The sequence below is a fragment of the Chiroxiphia lanceolata genome, chromosome 6 (assembly GCF_009829145.1).
Source record: "Chiroxiphia lanceolata isolate bChiLan1 chromosome 6, bChiLan1.pri, whole genome shotgun sequence".
Lineage (NCBI taxonomy): Eukaryota > Metazoa > Chordata > Aves > Passeriformes > Pipridae > Chiroxiphia > Chiroxiphia lanceolata.
This window is the reverse complement of record NC_045642.1, coordinates 37,974,984-37,995,454: the sequence shown is the minus strand read 5'-3', so window position 1 is coordinate 37,995,454 and position 20,471 is coordinate 37,974,984. Positions and strand designations below refer to the sequence as shown.

General features: G+C 34.9%; 1 protein-coding gene across 14 annotated transcripts in view; it reads right to left on the bottom strand.

The window, feature by feature from the left end:
- AKAP6 (A-kinase anchoring protein 6) overlaps positions 1-20,471 on the bottom strand; it is a 276,515-nt gene that overhangs the window by 82,003 nt on the left and 174,041 nt on the right. For all 14 annotated transcript variants that reach the window (XM_032692214.1, XM_032692213.1, XM_032692216.1 and 11 more), the window contains 2 exons: positions 5,894-6,042; positions 6-126 (listed from right to left, as the gene is read on the bottom strand). In XM_032692214.1, the coding sequence (XP_032548105.1) occupies positions 6-126; positions 5,894-6,042 (270 nt within the window). The remainder of the gene's footprint in view (positions 1-5; positions 127-5,893; positions 6,043-20,471) is intronic.

The window sequence follows — 20,471 nt, the reverse complement described above, 5'->3', positions numbered from 1 at the left end:
CTAACCTTGTAAAGATGCTGCTGCTGCTCCTCTGACATCATCAGGTCATGGCTGTCCATCACAATGGATTCCATGTCAATCAGCCAATCCCAGAGCTCCTGGTATTCTGAATCAAAGTCCAAAAGGCTGTAGATAAGGAACAAAATGTATTATGCATAAATACTGTGTAGTTGTTAAAATCTTGTATTAGAATAATATATTCTTGAAAACTCATGATGTTCCAAGTTATATTTCTAAAGAGACATTCTGTATTTATACAGAGTGGATGAAAATGAAAACTGAAATCCAATTTAAGCCAGTGCTATGACCTAAATTCAGTGGCTGATGCCAAATCCTGACAACTGTTGGCATGCTGCATTTGCTTCTAAAATTTTGAAATACAAATCCCCCATAGATGCTATTTAATGGTTTTATATTGCAGATTTTATATTGAGCTAATTTTGCAACAATCATCTTGATATAATTCATATAAAAATATTAGTTACATAAAAAAATTACTAAATTCATTCAGCCATCCCTCTGCTGTCTATCTGCCTATGTCTGTAAATATCCTACATTTATTTTCATGGATGAGTAGCTAGCATTTCAACTTAACGCCTTAAGATAGGCTTGAGTGAATATGGTAAGCCAGTGAGAACTAAGGCCAGATACAGTATTAGACAGGTGTTCCCTACAGACATGTAAGAAACAAAGGTAAGGACAGGAAGTCAAAACAATGAATCCTTGAATAGCCAGCAATCATTAAAATTCAAAGGAGGATCACTACGGTTTTCAACAAAATAAATCATTAGAATAAGGAGCTTAAAAGGATTAATGTGATTCTCTATTGAAAGCCTAGTGAATAAGTAAAGCATAGATTCTTCTAAAACACTGTGATACAAGACAGACGGTATATGGTGAAAAACTGCACATCCGTCAAAAAGATATCTCTTGAAAGGGGATCTTCAAACTTACAAAATGGGAAATAGCAAAAGCCTTGCCAGTAGAATCAAAAAACTCCTATATTAATTGAAGAATAGTGCATGTCCACTAAAGCTAATTTCTCCAATTATTAACAACTTTTTAGCAACCCCATTAAAAAAATTAGCAGTGTTTCAACAGAGAAACAATAAACATGTTTTTAATATTATTAGTACTATCACAGTTTCAGTTATTAACTAGAGTACAATATGCATGGTAATTTTGAAAGTCTGTAGATAAAGCTGTGACAAGTAGAACTGTCTTTCTGCAAGAAAGCAGGCAAGAGAGAAGAAAGCATTTGACTTCTTTGGTATTATTTTCAATGAATTGACAACAAAGAAAGTATTGTATAATGCACAAGTGCTGATTCCTGCTTGTGAAGTAACTCTGTAGTTTAATCCACTGTACTTAGTGTACTTTTACTCAATAATTTATGAGATGCACCAACTTAAAGCTGCCTGCTGCCCTGAGAAGGTACGCAATGTTACCATAAAGAAAGAAGAGCAAGCATCAAAGGGCAAGTTACCATTGTTGAAATATAATAGTTTCATTTGGAGTTCAGGGCTTTTCTCCTGTTTCCGGAGGTATTTGACTCAGATATCATTTTGAAACTAACATAAAACTAAAGTCCATCTTGAATGGCATATTTGGCAGTGATACTGAATCTTTATCCCTTCCCCAGAAAGCAGTATAACCATTCTGTGTCTTCAGTACCTACTGCTCCTTTTCTTCCTTTCCATCTTATCCAAATTATTCAAAGTCATAAAACTGACAGGCAGTTATTAAAACATAAGTTTTATGATGTAAGATGCTAGATTTCATATCATATAAATCAGTACAGATTCAGTTGGACTTGGATGGTTTGTACCAATGAAATACCTAAATTAAGACATGAAGATGATGTGAAACAAAGCCTACATCCATCATTCATGATCTCTTGCCCAGAATGGGATGAGATGCCTTTGGAAATTGCATGAGGAAATGGACTTGGATTTTACTATAATAGGCAGAAGATGTGCTGGATCTAACCACCTGCTTTGTGTCTAAAGAACCACATCTTAGTTACAGTCCAAATTAGTCCATCTCTTAGTGTAACAGAATGAACCAATTCTTTAAAGAAACAGAAAAGCACTTTTCTTTGACCTTTATAAAACCCAGACAAGCACTAGAAAACAGCTGAACATTTTGATTTCAAACTTATGTTCTAAACAGGAACTCAACCCAAAACAAAGGGTGAGACAAACAGGATTCACTGGAAAAAAACCAGGAAAGGATACAAGATACAGTGGGGAATTTTTTTTCCCCATAATTGCTTATTCTCTCCTTTTTTTCTTTTTTAAATGATGTAAAATAAAGTAATCTGGGAGCATTTTTAAGCAAACTGCCTATGGCAGCTATTTGCCTGAGTCTGAAGACAGTGTAGTCAGCCTACAAAGCATCATCAAGATATTTATTAATATGAATGCAATATTTTTAATGGTTTTAAAGTATCTCCAATATATATATTTAAAAAGCAGTTTTGTTGCTAAAATTAATGCCTTGCATCTAAAAGGATGAATTTAGTGATTGCCATTAAATTACTATTTGGAAGAGGATGCAAGCTACTAAGCTGTTAAAAAGATATTCAAAAAATCCAGAAATTGTATGATCAGTGAGAGGTTAAGATTCAAATGTACCTGTCAGTATTTTTGTGATAGATTTTTATTCAGAATCTACTTTTTCTGAGCTTAGTAGATTTTTTTTTTTTATTTTGCCACAGGCAGAACCAGGGAAAGCATAACTTCTGAAATACTGATGTGTGTTGCAGCTGCAAGAACCATAGCAAAGATCTAATTTTGGTTGATTATCCAAATCCACCAATTGCTAAAAAAGAAATAAATTAGGTCATCTGTTTATAGAAACAATAAATCCTCCATTAAAAGTACCCAAAGACTGCCAACAAAAAAGCCATAATATTAGTTAAATGGTAGGTAAATACAGCTTCCTTAATATAGGTTTTTTGGTTGATAAGATAAAACCATTAGCTATGTAATAACTAAAATGACACTAAGAAGTATATTTTGTCTTGGTAAACAGGGAATCAGATATGCAGAGTTGTATGTCTAATCCCTTGAACCCTAAACATATTTCTTAAAATGTGGACATCAATTTATTATTTTGAATGAAAATTCATGAGCACCTTTCTCATGAGAAAACCAGTTCGTCTGTGGCATTAATAAATAAAAAGGAATGTGAAGCTATTTCCATCAGCCTCTTTCTCTATGTTTAACATGCACTTGCAGTTTGTAGTATTTCTTTGATGGCATAACTCACATGGCATTTAGAAGTACTGTAAACACACTGCTATGCCTACCAAAAAAATTCAGCCAGACAAAAAGTTCCTTCAAGTTTCTGGGTCATAATTTTCTGGAACTCTTTTCACATGTTTTTATTAGGAAGATATAGAAGAAATTGGGGGTTTGACCTTAACAGGTTTAAAATTGCCTTACATTCTGAGCATACTTGAAACCCCCTATAATGCATTTCTCTCAAAGTCTCATCCATGAAGGCCCAGTACTAGCTGATGACAGACTCAGGATCTGGCCTTCATGTTGTACAATGGTGCTGTAAATAATTGTATCCATATCTCCCAATAGTACCTGTACGAACTCCTCCCCAGTTTTGAGGGGATGCAATATTTCCAGCCAGATTTACTGTAACATTTGGCACCTGCTCTCAACTACTCTTGGCTGCCTCTTGTTGCCTGGCTTGCTGGTGTTCTCTTGCAGTGGATATTCATTTTCTTCTCTTCCATTGTCACTTTAGCCATTTTCATGCAGATACACATAAACTCTCTGTATCGCCGCTTTAACAAGATCACTGTTTTGCAGGAAATCTCCTGGGTTTTATGCACCCACTAGCATCACCCTATTCTGCAAATACTACCCCACCTATCTGAGGTTAGCTATTTAATACACAAAGTCACCTCTCCCAAATCTCATACACACACATACCCATGTCATATAAAAAATTCTTTATCTACAATAACTCTCGTTCTCCCTGTGGACACTCTTCTTTCTCCAAGGTCAATCTTCAACAACAGCTAATTTTCCCACTTATGCAAATGGCCCCTTCTCTGTAGAGATCACGGTCTCTAGCTACATCATTCTACCATGGAGTTTCTGTCCACATTTTTTATGCAGTAGGGAAATTTTATATCAACTCTATTTTCAAATAGCAGAAAGGTACTTCCATTGTGCTCGATGCAGCACCTCAGACTTGTTCAACTGCAAGTGTTTCATCTGAATTCAATCTCTCCTAGTTTCTACAATGGCTGAATATGTGATACTGTAGTGGTCTGACTCCAGCCCTCTGGCCCCTGAAGTCACTGTTGAGTCTCTAAGGGCTGGGATGGCCAGAAGGGCCCAGAAAGGTGGCCACAGCACAGAAAAGGTAGGGAGCACTAGCAGATGACCATTCCCAGTCCTAAGCATGTAATTACAAGTGCAAACAAGTGCATTTAAGGACCTATTTACTTATCACATATGGTATGTGGAGTTACAAACTGGATTTCTTCAGGAAGCGTAAAGCTCTATATCCCCTACTCTCAGGAAAATCAAAAGTCTGTTGATGTGTTACTGGCTGACATCCTCTGCAATATTCCAGCCTTAAGTCTTGTTCACATTCAATGGTGGCTGCAAAATTAGATGCTAGTTTTGAACATGTAGCCCTCAGAGCACATTTATATACATATACACACCAATTCTGAACAAATTATTTTTATGGTTGGCACTAGCTGCACCAGCATGTTTGAGAATCTGACAGATTTCTGCATATGTAATCAAGATCTCAGTAATCCTACATAATTAGCCCACATCAATTTTTCTAAAACAGTCATCTTTCTGTATAATAAGAGAGGATGTTTACAAGGCTCATTTATCTTTACAGTTGGTAATTTAATAAAACTGTGTTTCCAAGACCTGAACATTGAGTTAACAATCAGAAAATGAAGTTCTGGAGATAAGGAACTCATGAACACCTTGGTCAATGACTTTCCTTGCATAGGAAACTGCAGGCAAAAGTTCTACTGTATTTACTAGGAAACTTTTATCAGGATGAGGGTTTACCCAAACAAGGAGCACTAGTTGGCTCCTTTGAACTGCTTTTGGCCTACACTATTATGATCTTACAGATACGTGTTTTATGTTCATTTTGGGGTGCTAGCAGTTGGAAGATACTGTTTTCAAAAGACCTTAAAGAAAAAGTCTTAATCCAGAACTACAAGTTTTCTTGATTGTGAAAAAGGGAGGGCAGCAAGAAGTCATTTTAGTATATTCCAATGATTTATTCGTCCAACATTCTTTGTTCAAAATATTAAGAAAGAGTGCTTTTATATGTACACTTAAATATATATTATATGTGTGTTTATGTTAATTAAAAAAAAACAGACTGAAATGACCAAGTCAAGGGAAAGCAGTTAAAATTAATGCTTTCTTGAAGTATAAAACTAGGATGTTTGAACTATAAGTGAATGGTTTCATATTCATATTTCCTAGTCACTAGAAGGAAAATTATTATAGAGGTCTTGCAGAGGTATGAATACACTATAAAGATTCTTTCTTGGAAGATGCTAAGAAATCAAATTGTATAAAGCCACTGGAGGAGAAAAGCCTAAAGAATAAAGGATACATTACATTTTTTTAAATCCAGATAACAGATTACTATTAAATAATGTTAGGTAGTCCTATGAACAAACCATAATTTGGATAAATTATCCAGAACCCATTATTTTTGCATTCATATACGATAAAAGCAAATATATAGAGAGAGAGTTTTTCCCTGCCTCTTGGCCTAGGAAGAAAAATCCTGGTTAACTAGAAGTAAGAAAAAGTATATCATGTAAAAAAAAACACAGATCAGTGAGAATAAAACAACAAAAAGAATAGTTCCCTACCCATTACTTCCCACTGTGTGAACTTTTGACATATCAGCAAACTCTTCCTTTCGCTTGCTACTACTGTTGTACTGCTCACTGTACAGTTTTAAGGACATCTGTTCAACAGCATCTCTTTGTGCTTCCAGATAGCATAGCTGAACCTCAGCCTAGAAAAAGAAAACAAAGAGAGGAAAAAACAAAACACAACATTTAAAAAAAAAATTCGGAAAGAATACATTTAAAACAAATACTTTTGGACAGCAACAATTTTAACCAAATGATTCACATAATCATTTTTCTCCTTGCATGACAGTGAAAAAGGCTGAACCATTAAGTCAGAGAAAAAGTACACTGTAGTCCCAAATGCCAGAAATTAACTATTTAGGTTTCTATCAGAGAAACTGTTATATATTCCATGAGCTGCATAGCCAATCAAATCCTGCTTAAAAATATCTGGACAAGAATAAAAAAGATATTAGGAACTAAGCACTAATAGAACAGGTAGATATATAAAATTACATTTCTTACAGGCTTCAAGACTGATATTGTTGACAATTTGCTTGTGCTTCCTAATTAATGAAAGCCATATTGCTACAGGTATTTTTCTTTCAAAAAGTAAGCGTAAATAAACCCAAGCAAATTGGCATTATTCACATTCTGCTTTCTGGTGCACACTGATTACTCAGCAATTCTAATTGCAAGGAAAAAGCCAATAAGTGAGATGTACTGTTTTCCATCAGACTCTGTGCCTGGCCAGAAGAATGTTGAATAATATTTGACATTATAACTGATTGAATAGATACTTTATTTATTGCAGCTGTGGTAATCAGTATGCTTCTGAGGCTCAGAGAACCAGATGATACAAGGATAAAATCTGCTGTTTGCCACACTTGCCCCTAGGAATAGTACAAAAAACAGAGGGTAGAGTAAGTTCAAAAGCATTGTGACCAGTATGCTATTGTTTTCTTTTAATATACTACATTGAAAGAAAAAAGCATTACAAATTCTGATAACGCTTCAAAAACGGCTACTGCAGTGTAACTACATACTTTTATTTCCATTAGGAGTGGAATGCCTGCTTAACTATTTGGTGCTATGGCAAGAAAATGCAACGAGAATGGAGGAAATTTTGTGTAAGGACTCCTGTATTTTCAGCTGTGGGAAGCCAGGAATTGAAAAGTTTGTTTGTCTGCTGACAGCTTGACAGTTGCCAATCAACAGCAGCCATGAAGAGAAAGTAGTGAAATGGCTAGAGAGAAGAAGGGTAATCTGCAAAATGTAGGAGAAGTGCAACCAAGTGAAGGGAAAAAGGCACTGAAGAATGTCAGTAGGGAAAGTCTGAAGGAAAGCTGTAATGTCTTTATAAACTGGCAGTTTCCTATATTTGCTTATGCCTTGCCTTGGTGCAATTTTTGCTCAGTAATAATGGAGGCCATTTAGAAATACAATTTCCTTTTAAAATTTCTCATTCAAACATTTATAGTTTTCTCTTTCAGGTGCTTCTTACAGTGAGATTAGTTATGTTTTTCAGTAAACCCCAAAATGTTTTCGAGAAATTAAAAACCCAAATAAACAAAACAAAAAACCAGAAAATACAGAAATTATTAGTAATTTTCCAAGGAGGTAAAAGATAAAAATTCCAATTAATCCATGCAGGTCTTTAAGTGTGTAAATAAATGTAATTCAAGGCTTTCATACATACTTTAAAATAGTGGAAAATTAAACCACAAAAGGTTACCGATGAAGAAACATTACCTGAATAGAAGACTAACTAGCTGGATCTGTCCAGTTAGAGTACAGTGGTAAGGTCTGAGAAAGCTATAAGACTTTTCTGCTTTCTCAGAAGCTGTAATTAAAACTGCTGTTTATATAACTCAGAAATGACCAAAGGCAGCAAATAAACAAACATCATCACCTTCCTGTTTCCCTTACACCACCAAGTCTATTTTCCTCTGAGTTGATAAACAGTCCACTTCTACAGTATACAGGGGGTCCTGAACAAATTTCTTTTTGTTTTTGGAAGGATTCTTCATCAGTAAGAATAGTGTTCCAGCTCAGTATTTTGTATTGTCCACATAAGGCTATTAATTTGTTCTTTCGATGTATTCTTCCCAATGAGTTATTCACTCATTGTTTTTATTTTAGTTATAGTCGACATGATACATTCAGTCTAAAGCGCTGTTGTTAGAGCCCAGTAAATTTCTAAAACAACTAGATCTAGAAACTAAAATCTGTGACTGTTTTAAGCCTAGAGGGGAAATCTTGTGGAAAACTTGAAGTAAAATATTTTTCCAATTTTCAGAGTGGGTTTGTAAATCAAGATAAGTAATTCTTGCTTTTTCTACAGGTTTTGGGTGGGGTTTAGGTTGGGGGTTTGGTGGTTTTTTGGCTGTTGTTGAAATTATGTACACAACCTCCCAACCCAGTACTCCAAAGAGAGGGAATTCACATGTAGCCTAAACTCTGGAATATCACACATATGAATTAAAATTCAGCTCTGAACTATAAGAACACATGTTATTTCTCAAATAGCACAACTATCCCAATAATTGAGATTTTTTTTTTCTGGCATTTTCTTATTTGCCTCCCTATAATTTCCTCTATATTTTAAAATAAGAAATTGGAAAAATAGAGGCATCAGCTTTTTACAGATCTCTCATTCTCTGCTCACTTGCAAAAATATTTGTAAATAGGCAAATCAATAATGCATACAGAAAACAGGAGAAGAAAAAGAAAGATGAAATAGAATACTGGGGGAAAGGAAACACAGGATGGAAATAGTAAGTAAATATAGGGAGAGGAATGAATAATAATCCAATATTTCTTCCTCGCAAATATAAGACCCTCCTGTACTAAGGATTATAAACTCCATCAACATCATACTCTACGAACCCTGAATACAACCCAGTTCTTGTACAACAGAAATATGATCCCTCCATAAATCAACTATTTTTGTTTTTAAACCCAATTTCTGTCTTCAGTGTTTGTGAACAATTACAGCAACTCAGACTCAGACAGCATACAGTTTCAGATGGATCTCTCTGATTTCTTTTCTGTATGTATTCATCCATCTCACTGTTGTACTTAAGCATTTTTTGGTCCCTGTTATACTGATATCAACTGCAAATCCAAAGAGGCTTTGAAGACCTTGAGTAGGTATTGATCAGTTTAAGTCTCAAAAAAGTACATTCTGCAGAAGCTGACCTAACAGGTACAAGGTACAATATAGAAAATAGTACACTGCACAGATACATAATAAATCTACTGCAGTTTATTTTCAATTTAAAATCTTTACTGGTAATGAAGGACTAGTTTTGCAGTATTCTGGGAGAATAAAGTAGAAACTTTATCAATTGCTAATCAAATATAGAAAAGTTACTTGTTTTATCCTACATTAAATGTGCATTTTCAGATTGCTCCACATACGCTTTCTTATTACTTAACTTTTAAGAACTTAATCTCTATCACAAACACACCTCTATGGACATGGATATCTAGCAAATCCTGAGAAAGTCTACTGGGATAGGCGTCATCCCAAATATAGGTAATGGGAATTGGGTGAGAGGCAATCGTTAATTTACTCTTACTGCCCCATCCCAGAAGTGGAATTCAGTTCCTTCTTTTTTTTTTTTTTTTTTCAGAGGATGTAGCACATCAGAATATGTGAAAAATTGAACATGGGGGGAAAAAAAGCCAAGAAATTATACTCAGCAATTGTTTTCCGCTTCATGGTCCTCTTCTAAGTGACCATTTTTGCAATAAAAAGGCAATAAAGATGGTGGTGATGGTCCTCTTACACACTTGTACAGATTCTCTACCTACCAGGATGGAGTGAGTGTAAAATATTCTATTGTAAATTAAACTGATATATTCCCAATAATCAAATGACAAAATGCTCTAATTTTCCTGAACTTGCAGGGTCCAATCTCTGAACAAGACTATGAAAAATCAGTAGTCTCTGCAGGAAAACAGTGAAAGAAATCTAGACTAGTGCCAAATATTCAGTTCTAGTAATTGATTAAAAATGGTAAATAATTTCAAGGCTATTGTTAGAAAGCCCATTTTCTAAAAAACAAGACCTTGTAAATAAACTGAGGGAGCCTGGGGTGCAGAATCTGTTCCTTAAAGACTGGCTTTGCATGACAACATAGAATGTCCTTTACTATACAGATCACTACATAACACAAAGGGGTAATCAGTGACAATACAAATCAATGAAAATACATTGCATTTCTTGTTAGACCTACATGTTGGAATGACCTTATTCTGAAGTGGAGAAAGACAAGACAAGGGATAATGGCTGTTACTGTGGGAGGAAGGAGATTGAAAGGTTATATTATATACAGAGTGTGAAATGAAAGACTTAAAATTTACACCAATGTAAATTGGAGATAGGAACTCAGAACTAGTGTTGCTCTGCTGCAATTTTTTTTTATACTGGAATGTACTAAAATAAATATCACTGAATTGGTTTTGAAAGAGAAGTATTTTCAGACACTGTTTCCCAGCGAGCAGAAGTCTTTTGTTATGAACTCTGTTTCTGTAAGCAAACTATCCTGTATTTCAAATATAGAAATTATAATACATTCAGTTGAATTCGAATTATAAAAGTATCCTATCTTGCATTATCCTTTCTCTAAAGTTCTGTAAAAAAGCTATACTGCTGCCACACTACGCTGTGAGAATTAGTGAGAAATACATAGTTCAGTTCCTCTGCCATTATTTGAACCTCAGCTGTTTATGTCTTATGTTTATTAAATTAAAGCACAAATTCCAGTTTCTGCCAAACAATGAGGTGGTCAGATGCTCCTATGCAGCATGTAGATTTAGAATACTAGCTATATGTATATTTTATAGAAGTGCATACTTAGCTGTCTCATTCTAAAAGGATGCCCTTCCGAGCTTGTCACAGTATATCTTTGCAGTTGGTCAGTTTCTTGAGAAATAAAACTGAGAGCAATTCCTTGTCAGAATTAAGTTGATCAGAGTAGCATTTATGTGGTTAAATACTTAAACCTTTTTTGTCGCTTTCTGTCATAATATTCTGGCTACTTCTCCACATTGCAAAGTTCTGGAGAAGGCTTTATTACAGAATATGAAAAAGACCCTCTCCGAGTATAGCTGCTGAATAAAATTATGGTGAGAAGTATATGCCTCAAAGTATCTTCCATGGAGATGTAGATTACAGAAAGAGTTCTTCAGTAGGCAAGAGTTTGACCAAAGGCTTTATACAGACAAACTTGTTCATCCATCACTCCATTCCTACACTGAGCCAACAGGTCTTCTGTTGATGAAAACGCTTAAGGTAGAAGCAGTGCTTCTAAGAAGTCACTGCAGCATTTCAAATGGTATTGTACAACAGAATCATAGGATCATTTAGGTTAGAAATGCCTTTAAGGTCATAGCTTGGCAGCGTTAGGCTTCTTGGACTTCAAGTGACTGCTTCCACCCTAAGTGTAGGCATTTCCCCCTCCCCAACATACATAATTAAAACAGGGACCTTGCTGCTGTTGACTACTTTCTTAGTCTGTTACCCTTCCTGCTTTTGGCTTCCTTGCCTCTTCCATCCTTGATCTTGCACACTCCCTCCAGGACTGAATCAGATTAAAAAATAGTCCTATATCATGAAATATGTTTACTGAGATCTGAATATTTGAGAGTCCTATTACAAAGGACACACTGTGTTTTTTTTAACAAAAATTAATTTTGTTAATCAGGACATGCTTGTTACCAGTAAAAATCTTAGCAAAGTGTTTTTATCATTATAAATCTCAGAAATGCTTTTATATCAGGAATAACTTTATCACTTTGTTTTTCAGTATACTAAAACAAAATCACAATAACATCAAATTTCCACACAGAATGAGCAAAATTACAAGGCAACAACATTGTTGCATATCAAGGTACTTTAATTCATTGTAGAGTTTAAGTAACAGCAGTAACAGCACAGTGAATTGTAGGTCCATCCACAGAAGCCATAAAATGAAATTTTAGACAGGCGGGGTTGTGTTAGAGCAAGCAGAACTTCAGGCAGTTCTCAGAGCCAACAGAAATAATAAGAGAGGAAAAAAGGGTGAAAAAAAAGCCTGTAAATAACAGCAATACTTTTTTGCAGGGTTTCCTTTGGCTTTCAGAAATACATGACCTGTGACTTCAGGACTGTGGAGCACAAATGCAATCAGTAGCATGGCCTCAGCAGCATTGTCTGACCAAATCCATGGAGATGCCATGATCATGCTGTTAATTTAAAATCTGGACCTCTGGTGTCTTAATTCCTGACTGTTCACCTGGCCTTTCATTATGTTCAGTGTAACATTAAACACAACACAAGAGCATGGCATGCCCTGTGCATCAAACAGATCTCAGCTATGTACACAGAGAAGTTCCCTGTATTACAAATACTGAAAAGCGCTGAAGAAAAGTATGAAAGGATTAACCTCTTCAGGGACTTCCAAGACTGAATAATTTCTGACAACAGCCTCCAAAAATTTCCAGGTAAAAAAAAGTTTTTGTAAGAATGGAAATTGAACAATTGCCAGGATCTTTTGCTACTTTTCTAGTCTTGTAGGTCTGTATCTCCAGCCTGCAGAAAAGAGTGACAGGCAGGATGCAAAAGAAGAGTTTTTAATAATTGGGAGGCCAGGTGGGGAGCAGGTTTGCTCTGAAAATGGAAAGGGTTGCGGTGACAGAACAGTGCTCGCCAAAACTATATAGAAGATACAAATTAACAAGGATGCAGATCCAGCCTAACCCATCAACATAACAGTGCATGTCTTCAAAACTGCCACATGCCTTCCTGCTCCTTCAGTGACACCTCTTCACATACCACAATAACAGTAAGCCAAAACAGTCCCATTCTTAAAAGCCCAGAATCTATCCTATTAAATTAGAAGTTCATCAACATAACCATGGTTTCTTTCCTGTTAGTCAGAGAAAACAATTTATTTTAGGAGGCCAGAAGACAAACATGTTGTACATATAGAAGGCTGAAAAACTTTCTGTGCCAGCCTCAAGATTCTCAAGTCAAGAAGAGGATAGACTAGTCATGCACAGAAAGTCTTTCTTCAGTGTGCTAAAATTATAAACTTCATCTTACTTAAAACCTCCACTATTTACACTGTTCTGATTGTTCCAAACATTTCCTGTGTTTGCACTTCTAAAGCAATGAAGTGTTAAATAGAGATTGTTAAAGAGTCTGCCTATCATCCAATGCACTCATACTTCTAAAAATCACACTTCTCTAAAAGGCTTGTGTACCAGACTATGTGGACAGGTAAATCACCTAGCTCAGTCTGTAGGCTGAGCATTCAAAGTGGCCATGCCCTTAAGGTTAGAAGTAGCCATGCTCAACATTCAGGACAGTACACTTGTGCAAGAGAAATTGCAGGCTGCTGGTGCACATTCCTCCTCCCCCAGCCCTGCAGCAGATTGACAGATACATACATGTCTATGTAAAAATAGTGAGGGGAAGGTAGGTCTCGCAAAACCAATGCTTCCTACGGAAAACTATCCAACACATCCCAGAAAGGCATGAATGAGCTAATAAAAATGTTATAGCCTTTTCCTTGGAAATTTTGCTCAGAGATCTACTTTGTGTATATTTTGGAGAAATCCCTTTTCTCCCCACTGGGAGCTGTACTGCCTTACAGTGAAGTAAAACCTGATGACTTATTTACAGAAAGTGGTTTCTGAGTTGTCTGAATTTAATATATTGAAAAATCTTACTTGGAAACAAATAGAAAATAATTGTTTACTTCTTTAAACTTTCATTCTGAAGTTACTTTAGTAATATGCATTGAGTTTTAATTAATTTTACCATACTGTAATAGTATTTCTGGTTTGTTTTGCTATCTTTTCATGAACAGAGTTTTTTTGCATAATTCTGTTATTTATGTTGAAAGGAACCTACACAAAATGTAGAAATTACTAGTAAGAGAATGCCATATTACAGAAAAAATAGGAAATATTTTTTCTGTAATACTACATCATTTGTGAGCACTTTACATAGTAATTATTTTTAGTAGTACATAAACAGCTTGATTTTTTCCAAGTAGCTCCATTTTAAACTTCTATATGCTTGAGAAATGTTTCATATCTATTAACCTAATCATTACAAATACACATGTAAGTTTCCAAACAACTAGTTCCAAAATTTCCTAGACATATCAACTCACAAAACTGCAGAAGTTTTGATCTAAAATCTGCTTCTGATTCAATATTTTGAGTCAAATATTTTGAGAGGTTTGATAGTGTCAAACATTTTCAAGTCAAAACTCCTACACTGACTGTACCTCAAAGACACTCATTGAATGCTTATTTGACTTGTTCTGAAACTGAAGGTGATTCTTTCCATGCCTAGATAGTCTGTTTGATGTTATATTACCCCTAGAGATGCAAATGTTTTCTTATTCCTTCTTTCTCCTCCTACGGCGAGAAATTACAGGGGAGTTTTTAACAGCTTTTTAGATATTGAGCTATTAATAACATAAACTTGTGCAATATGAACACAAGACTGTCTCCACTGTAAGATTAAGTCAGAATATTCAGACTATGAAGTAGCATAAAAACTAAATGTCACTAATTTATTTAATAACAGCAGGGAAATGCAGGCTAAATATTTTTCTCTGTAGATATTTTTCCTATCCATATATATGTGAGAGATATATACATGTGTGTGAGATATATATATATATATATATATGTGTGTGTGTGTGTTTCTTTGGGTTTTGAGGAAAATTAGAAGTACAAAACTAAAAACAGAATTTTGAGGAAATTTTAAAAAATATTATTAGTAAAAACATTAGGAATTATTGTAGCAACAGCAAAACATATAGCTTAATATGTTGATTTGTACAACCATCTTGTCATGTATAAAAAGCAGACACAGGCTGCTGCTCCTTTGAGTTTATTTATGATCCTCAGATGAGGAGCCTCTTGAAGAACCTGACACTTACTGAGGTAGAGGGAACTGTAAAAAGATAACTGTTTTAAACATAAAATATTTGTATTGCTAACAGGTCAGCTTTGCCACTGCTGACTTCATTGCAATTTGCATACTATTAAAGCATTACCCATAATGTTTGTAAAATTTAATTTTAAAGCTATGCTGTTAAAGATGTTTGCTGAATTGTAAGTACCTAGGACATTTGGGAAATTTGCTAAAACTATGATAGTTACAGTATTTCTGCCTTACTTTGCTTTTTATTTAATCCCCCCACAAACACACACTATTTTCTTCCACTTTATGACAATGAATCTCATTTTAATGCAAGCTGAGAAACTTGAAAAGAAGTATACTACAACAGTACAGTAATGGAGATAACTTTCTCTTTTATTCTCAATATATTTAATTTTGTTAAAAATGTCACTAACTTATTTATTTACTTTTGCTGGAGGCTGAGATCCAATTATACTCCTATAGACTAGAGGTGATGGTTATGATTTTCTACTTCACTCTAATTCAGGCTTTCTCATTAAATCTCACAGCTCAGTAATCATAGTCATCACATTTGTGTTTCAGTGTTGCATTCACACTCACATTCTCTTTCCCTGGATTTCCATCCTCCTTCCCTCACCCCCTCCCCCAGATCTTTATTTACTCCCTGGTAGAAACAGCAAAATTAAAGATGTATAATGTGCAGATACAATCTTTGCTTCCTTTTCTCTGCCAGACTAGCACTCTAAAATACACTTCTTTTGGGAAGTACTGATATTAACTCAGTTACTACAGCACATGAACTACCATTCCACTTTGAAGCACTACAGAAAAGTTGTCCTTAGATGATAATGGAAAGGATAGAGTAACACAGGAACAACAAGAATTACTTTACATACTAATAACAACAATTTAGTTATCAAAACAGTACAGAACAAGCATGCCTTTATAGTATTCTTTAAAAAATTTAGCTTCCTAGGGTTCTAATAGTTTTTTCCTATGGTTCAGGAATGCACAGTAGCACTCAGCCCAGTGCCTGTATCCTTATTTCAAAGAGAATCATTCAAACCGACATCCACCCTGTCAAGAATCTTGACTTTGAGCTGCTAATGCAGAATAAAAATCAATATAAATTTTGATCATTTGATGAATATTTACTTCTTTCTTTCAAGCCTAGGGATTTAGAATGGAAAACTGCTGAATCAAGTCATTTTATTTTTTTTGTGTTTGTGCCAACACCAATTTACTACCCTCCTGAAAGTTCCTGAACAAGATGTCTCATGTGGCATACGTGTTGGTTTTTCCTGTCAATCATAACTGTGTGCCAGTAGGGAACCATAAACATTTTCCTTTCATACTCTTAGTTCTCCAAAAAGGAATATTTTGATTACTTCCTTGGAAAAGGTAAACTTGTCTTATTTAGACATACTGTAAAATGCCTATGTCTATTTTTCTAGGACAGCTGCTGTGCCTAAATTGATACTATCCATTAAATATTTTCTTTTCAGTATGAGTTGCCTCACCTAAAGAAGCAGTGTACAATCACTGCAAACAAAGCTTAGCAACACAAAACAAATAAAGATCTATATTGACATTATCACTTCCTCCATATATTTTCTGAAAAACTGCATGAAAATTCTGACCAGTATAATCCACACCAAATGTTTGTGAAAATGAAGCTAGCAGGAGATAAATAGATCTCACAAGCAGGCAATTAAGATGTGACTCTAGTTTGCATTTCATCTTTAAAAGAAATTTACCTTCAATCTCAAAAAAAAAGAGCTTATAAAAAAAGTTTATGCAAAGTTCCATAGTTTCCATAGTGACTGGTGTGGGGGTGAGGGAATAGAGAGAAAAGGAAAAATGATGCTTCTAAATTTGAAAAAGACCTAGATTAGTTTAACAAGAACTGTAAATGCAAGCAATTTTCATCTTGAAAAATTTTTTTATATATGAGTCAGTGGCAGACGGGCTTTATCTTAAGCAGCAATTTTGTTGGTCTCTTATAAATTAAATAAAAGTGGCAGCAGCTGTCTTTTGGGAGGCTGATATAGGCTTGTATAGTCATATGATATTACGTAGACAGATGTTTTAAATAAAATAAAATATTTAGATTGCTAGATACCTTGCTAGATACAAAGGCGATTATAGGATGTCTTTGTTAAATTAAATTTCTCATTCTTTTGAGAAAAAAAAAGGGAATTGTCCTGGAAATGGTACCAACAGGAAATGATTCTATATCTAAAACAGCTGGAGACTGTAACTAATATAAATTTACTTGAAAATAAAAATTCTCTATGCCTCTGGAGACATGCAGCACCACGCAGTAAAACCAGATGTGATAAAATTATTTTTAAAAAGTCAGTTTACATATATATAAAAAATATTAATATATGATCCACTCTTGTAGAGAGACTGCTCAAGGCTAAGACAAAGTAAGAGAACAATTAAAGCCCTAAAATGTAAGAAAAGTGACATTTCTTTTCTAACAATAAAAAATGTCCTTTTTTCATGAATGTTGCCTTTTCAGAAACATGTCAGACACCTTACTTTGACAACGATCCTAATGTGATAACACTTCATTGCATAACCAAGACAAAATTTAGTGGAAGCCTTTTATCTCAGCACTTCAAGGTAGATTTTGATTCATATCTATGTTATATGTGTCAAAGTTCCAAAAATAACTTTAAAAGTAAAGCCAATGTCCAGTGCTCAAATTCCTTAGACACTTTAAGTAAGTATAAGCATATAAGGGAATTTTTCCAGAGCAAAGACTGCACAACTGGGTCTTATGGGAACACTTCAAAAAATATACCATGCATTTTAGCCCATGATTGATGTGACTCAACCAACTTGCTCTTTCCATTCTTGTTGAAAATGTCACAGTATAACAGACTGTATTCTGTGTACTTGTAGTTTTACTCTTCTTCAAGGCCTCTGTTACTCCAGGCCCAAACCTGCACAGCTGATTTGGCTAAAGCACCTAAGGTCTTAACCTATAAAGAAAACACTCTAGGAGGAGTATGAATGCCAAAATGTAAGAATAAGAATTTTACAGTTGTACCTTTCAAATCACCATTGACAAAAATCCACCCAAATTTGCATGGCCACCTTCTTCCTTCCTTGTTCCCTAATTGCTCATTGAGGGTGCGTTTTAAGTAATATTATTTCGTAATTTCAACAATGAATTAAACGTTTTTCCTTCTCTCAGACTTAAGAAAAACACCCCAGCTAAATAAAACCAAATGAAGCGTGCTCAAGATATTGGAAGTTCTATATTAGAGTCCCTATATAGCAAGAGCAGTAAATGGTATTAAAGATTCCTTTCAGAAAGCTTCAGGTAGGATTGCTTTCATTTTTTCCAGTAGCCTTAATTGGCTAAGTGCCTTTGGGCCAACTAATACCCAGAGAGACCTAATCTCAGTAATCTTGTAAATACAATGATTTCAACAGATTTGCATCAAAGACATGACCATTACATGAGATGCTGCCTGTTTGGTGCTGTATTATTTCTCATTTAGAATATAGTTAAAATTGCCATACTTATACAAGATTTATTATTACAGTGTTCTGTGCTACGAAGGGTCCAACAAACAGAAGATACTTGGTTATTTTTATTAAAGTTTAAACAGGTGTTTAAATGGATATGAACAAACACTTTAAATTCAAAAGGAAAAGGAACCAGACTGAGAATAGCAAAATCACCCCTCTCAAGGTATAGATGTCAAAAGATGACAAACGTATGTAAAAAATGTTCATGTCACTACATAATCACAGAATTTAACCTTTTTTTCTTCAACATTAGGAAATATAACTCAGATCAAAATAACATATCACAGCATAATAGTCATACCTGCTGCATCTTTTTAGTTTAACACCTGACCCATGAAAATGTGACTTTTCTGCAGCTAAAATATGATGCATATTGACTCAAAGAGCCTGAAGTACAATTACTACAAAAAATATGTCAAGGGAAAGCTTTAATTAAAAGATGCACATTTCCAGTAACCATAAATAAGACAATAATTACATTTTTACATTATACTGTTAAAGAAGTTGAGTATTACTACATGGGGATTCTGGGCACTCAGATTACAATAGACCTTAATTTGTTTCCAGGGACAAAACAAGCATGAGTTCTAAACTATCTAATCACTGTACAACATGGTGTGGGACATAGGCTCCTTAGAAGTGAAAATAGCAACAAAAGCATTACACACTGATTAATCTAGACCCAAGAGAGGTCACAAACCAATAACTCAGAAGTCAGGGGTCATTAAAACAAGTATCTTCAATGCAGTTTGGTAAAAAAGTTTTATTCGAATCTCACAAATTTCTTAAACAGATTGACTGATACTGTGAGGATACTTCTGCTTTTGTCATAGCACTAATTAAAATGGAGGAATTAAGCCAGAGTGTTACAATAGAATATTAGAGGTTTTATTAACAAGGACAGGCAATTTATTATATAAAGAGTCAGCATCCATGTAGTGGGATGGTCCAAAGCCTAAGGGTATTTTTAGCAGGAAAATACATAGGTACAGGTGAGAGATCCTCATATATAGGCACACAGGTAATCTTGTGCTCCAGGTTCTCTTTGCTGAGTATGGTTGAAAACCGACTTTCTAGCAGTCTGTTTCCACAGAACCCACATAGGAATTATGCTTAGAGATATTTTTGCATTACACGTACAAAAAAATTTTGTATTTAACCATAAATCCCTATATTTATTCTTCAGCTGCGTGTCCAAACCAGCAAGAGTTAGTATGCTTTTTTCAGGGATCTTGGTTTCATTGTAACCGAACCATCAGTGTCTTATTGGAGTAGGCTCAGATTAAAAGTTCGAATCTTGGAGCTATCAGGAATAATTACCCTAGAAAGTTGTATGGTAGCAGGACATTATGGTCTTATTTATGGAGCTTAGGTAGAATTTCCAATCAGCATGATTGCATCTATTTCTAGTGCTTTGTTAATCGCTTCCTGAAGCTGCTCATTAAAGGCTCCTATGTCAACACGTAATGCTGTGGCGGCTGAAACAGAGATTGGGAATACAATCACATCTCGTGGCTTGGCTGAGAAGTACACTGCAACATTGTACACTTTATCACAAATGCTGTTTTCCCATTTGATAAAATGCCTTACCATGTCATGGAACAGTGGTCATTTATTTCAGAGGAACAAGCTGAATCTTCACCGTTAAATGCTGGATGTGAGCAAACATCATTCTATTTTTGTCTCCCTCAACAATGGAATTGCAGTGAGACCTAAGTACAGCAATTTAACATCTCTCTTACAACAGCCACAGAAGTGATGACAGCCCTAGACAATAATCACTTGCCAATACCATAGTACTTACCTACCAACTGTGAAAGCTCTCACAGCTGTAGTCAATAATTGAACCGACCAATTCCACTGTGCTGCATGTGATTGGTGATATTATCCCTTTAAGTGTGTTATTTAAGTTTGCAATGCAGTTAATTGAAACCCTACTAGATGCAAATCAAAAGTTTCAGTCTTAATTGAGATATTTTGAAAATTGAACCCATTGCTTCAGGCAGGTGCTACATGAGATTCCATTAATATAGGTAATTAACATTAGCCTCTGCTTTAATTAACATGCATACTTTAATTAGTAAAGCATTAACCAACATTAAAAAATCT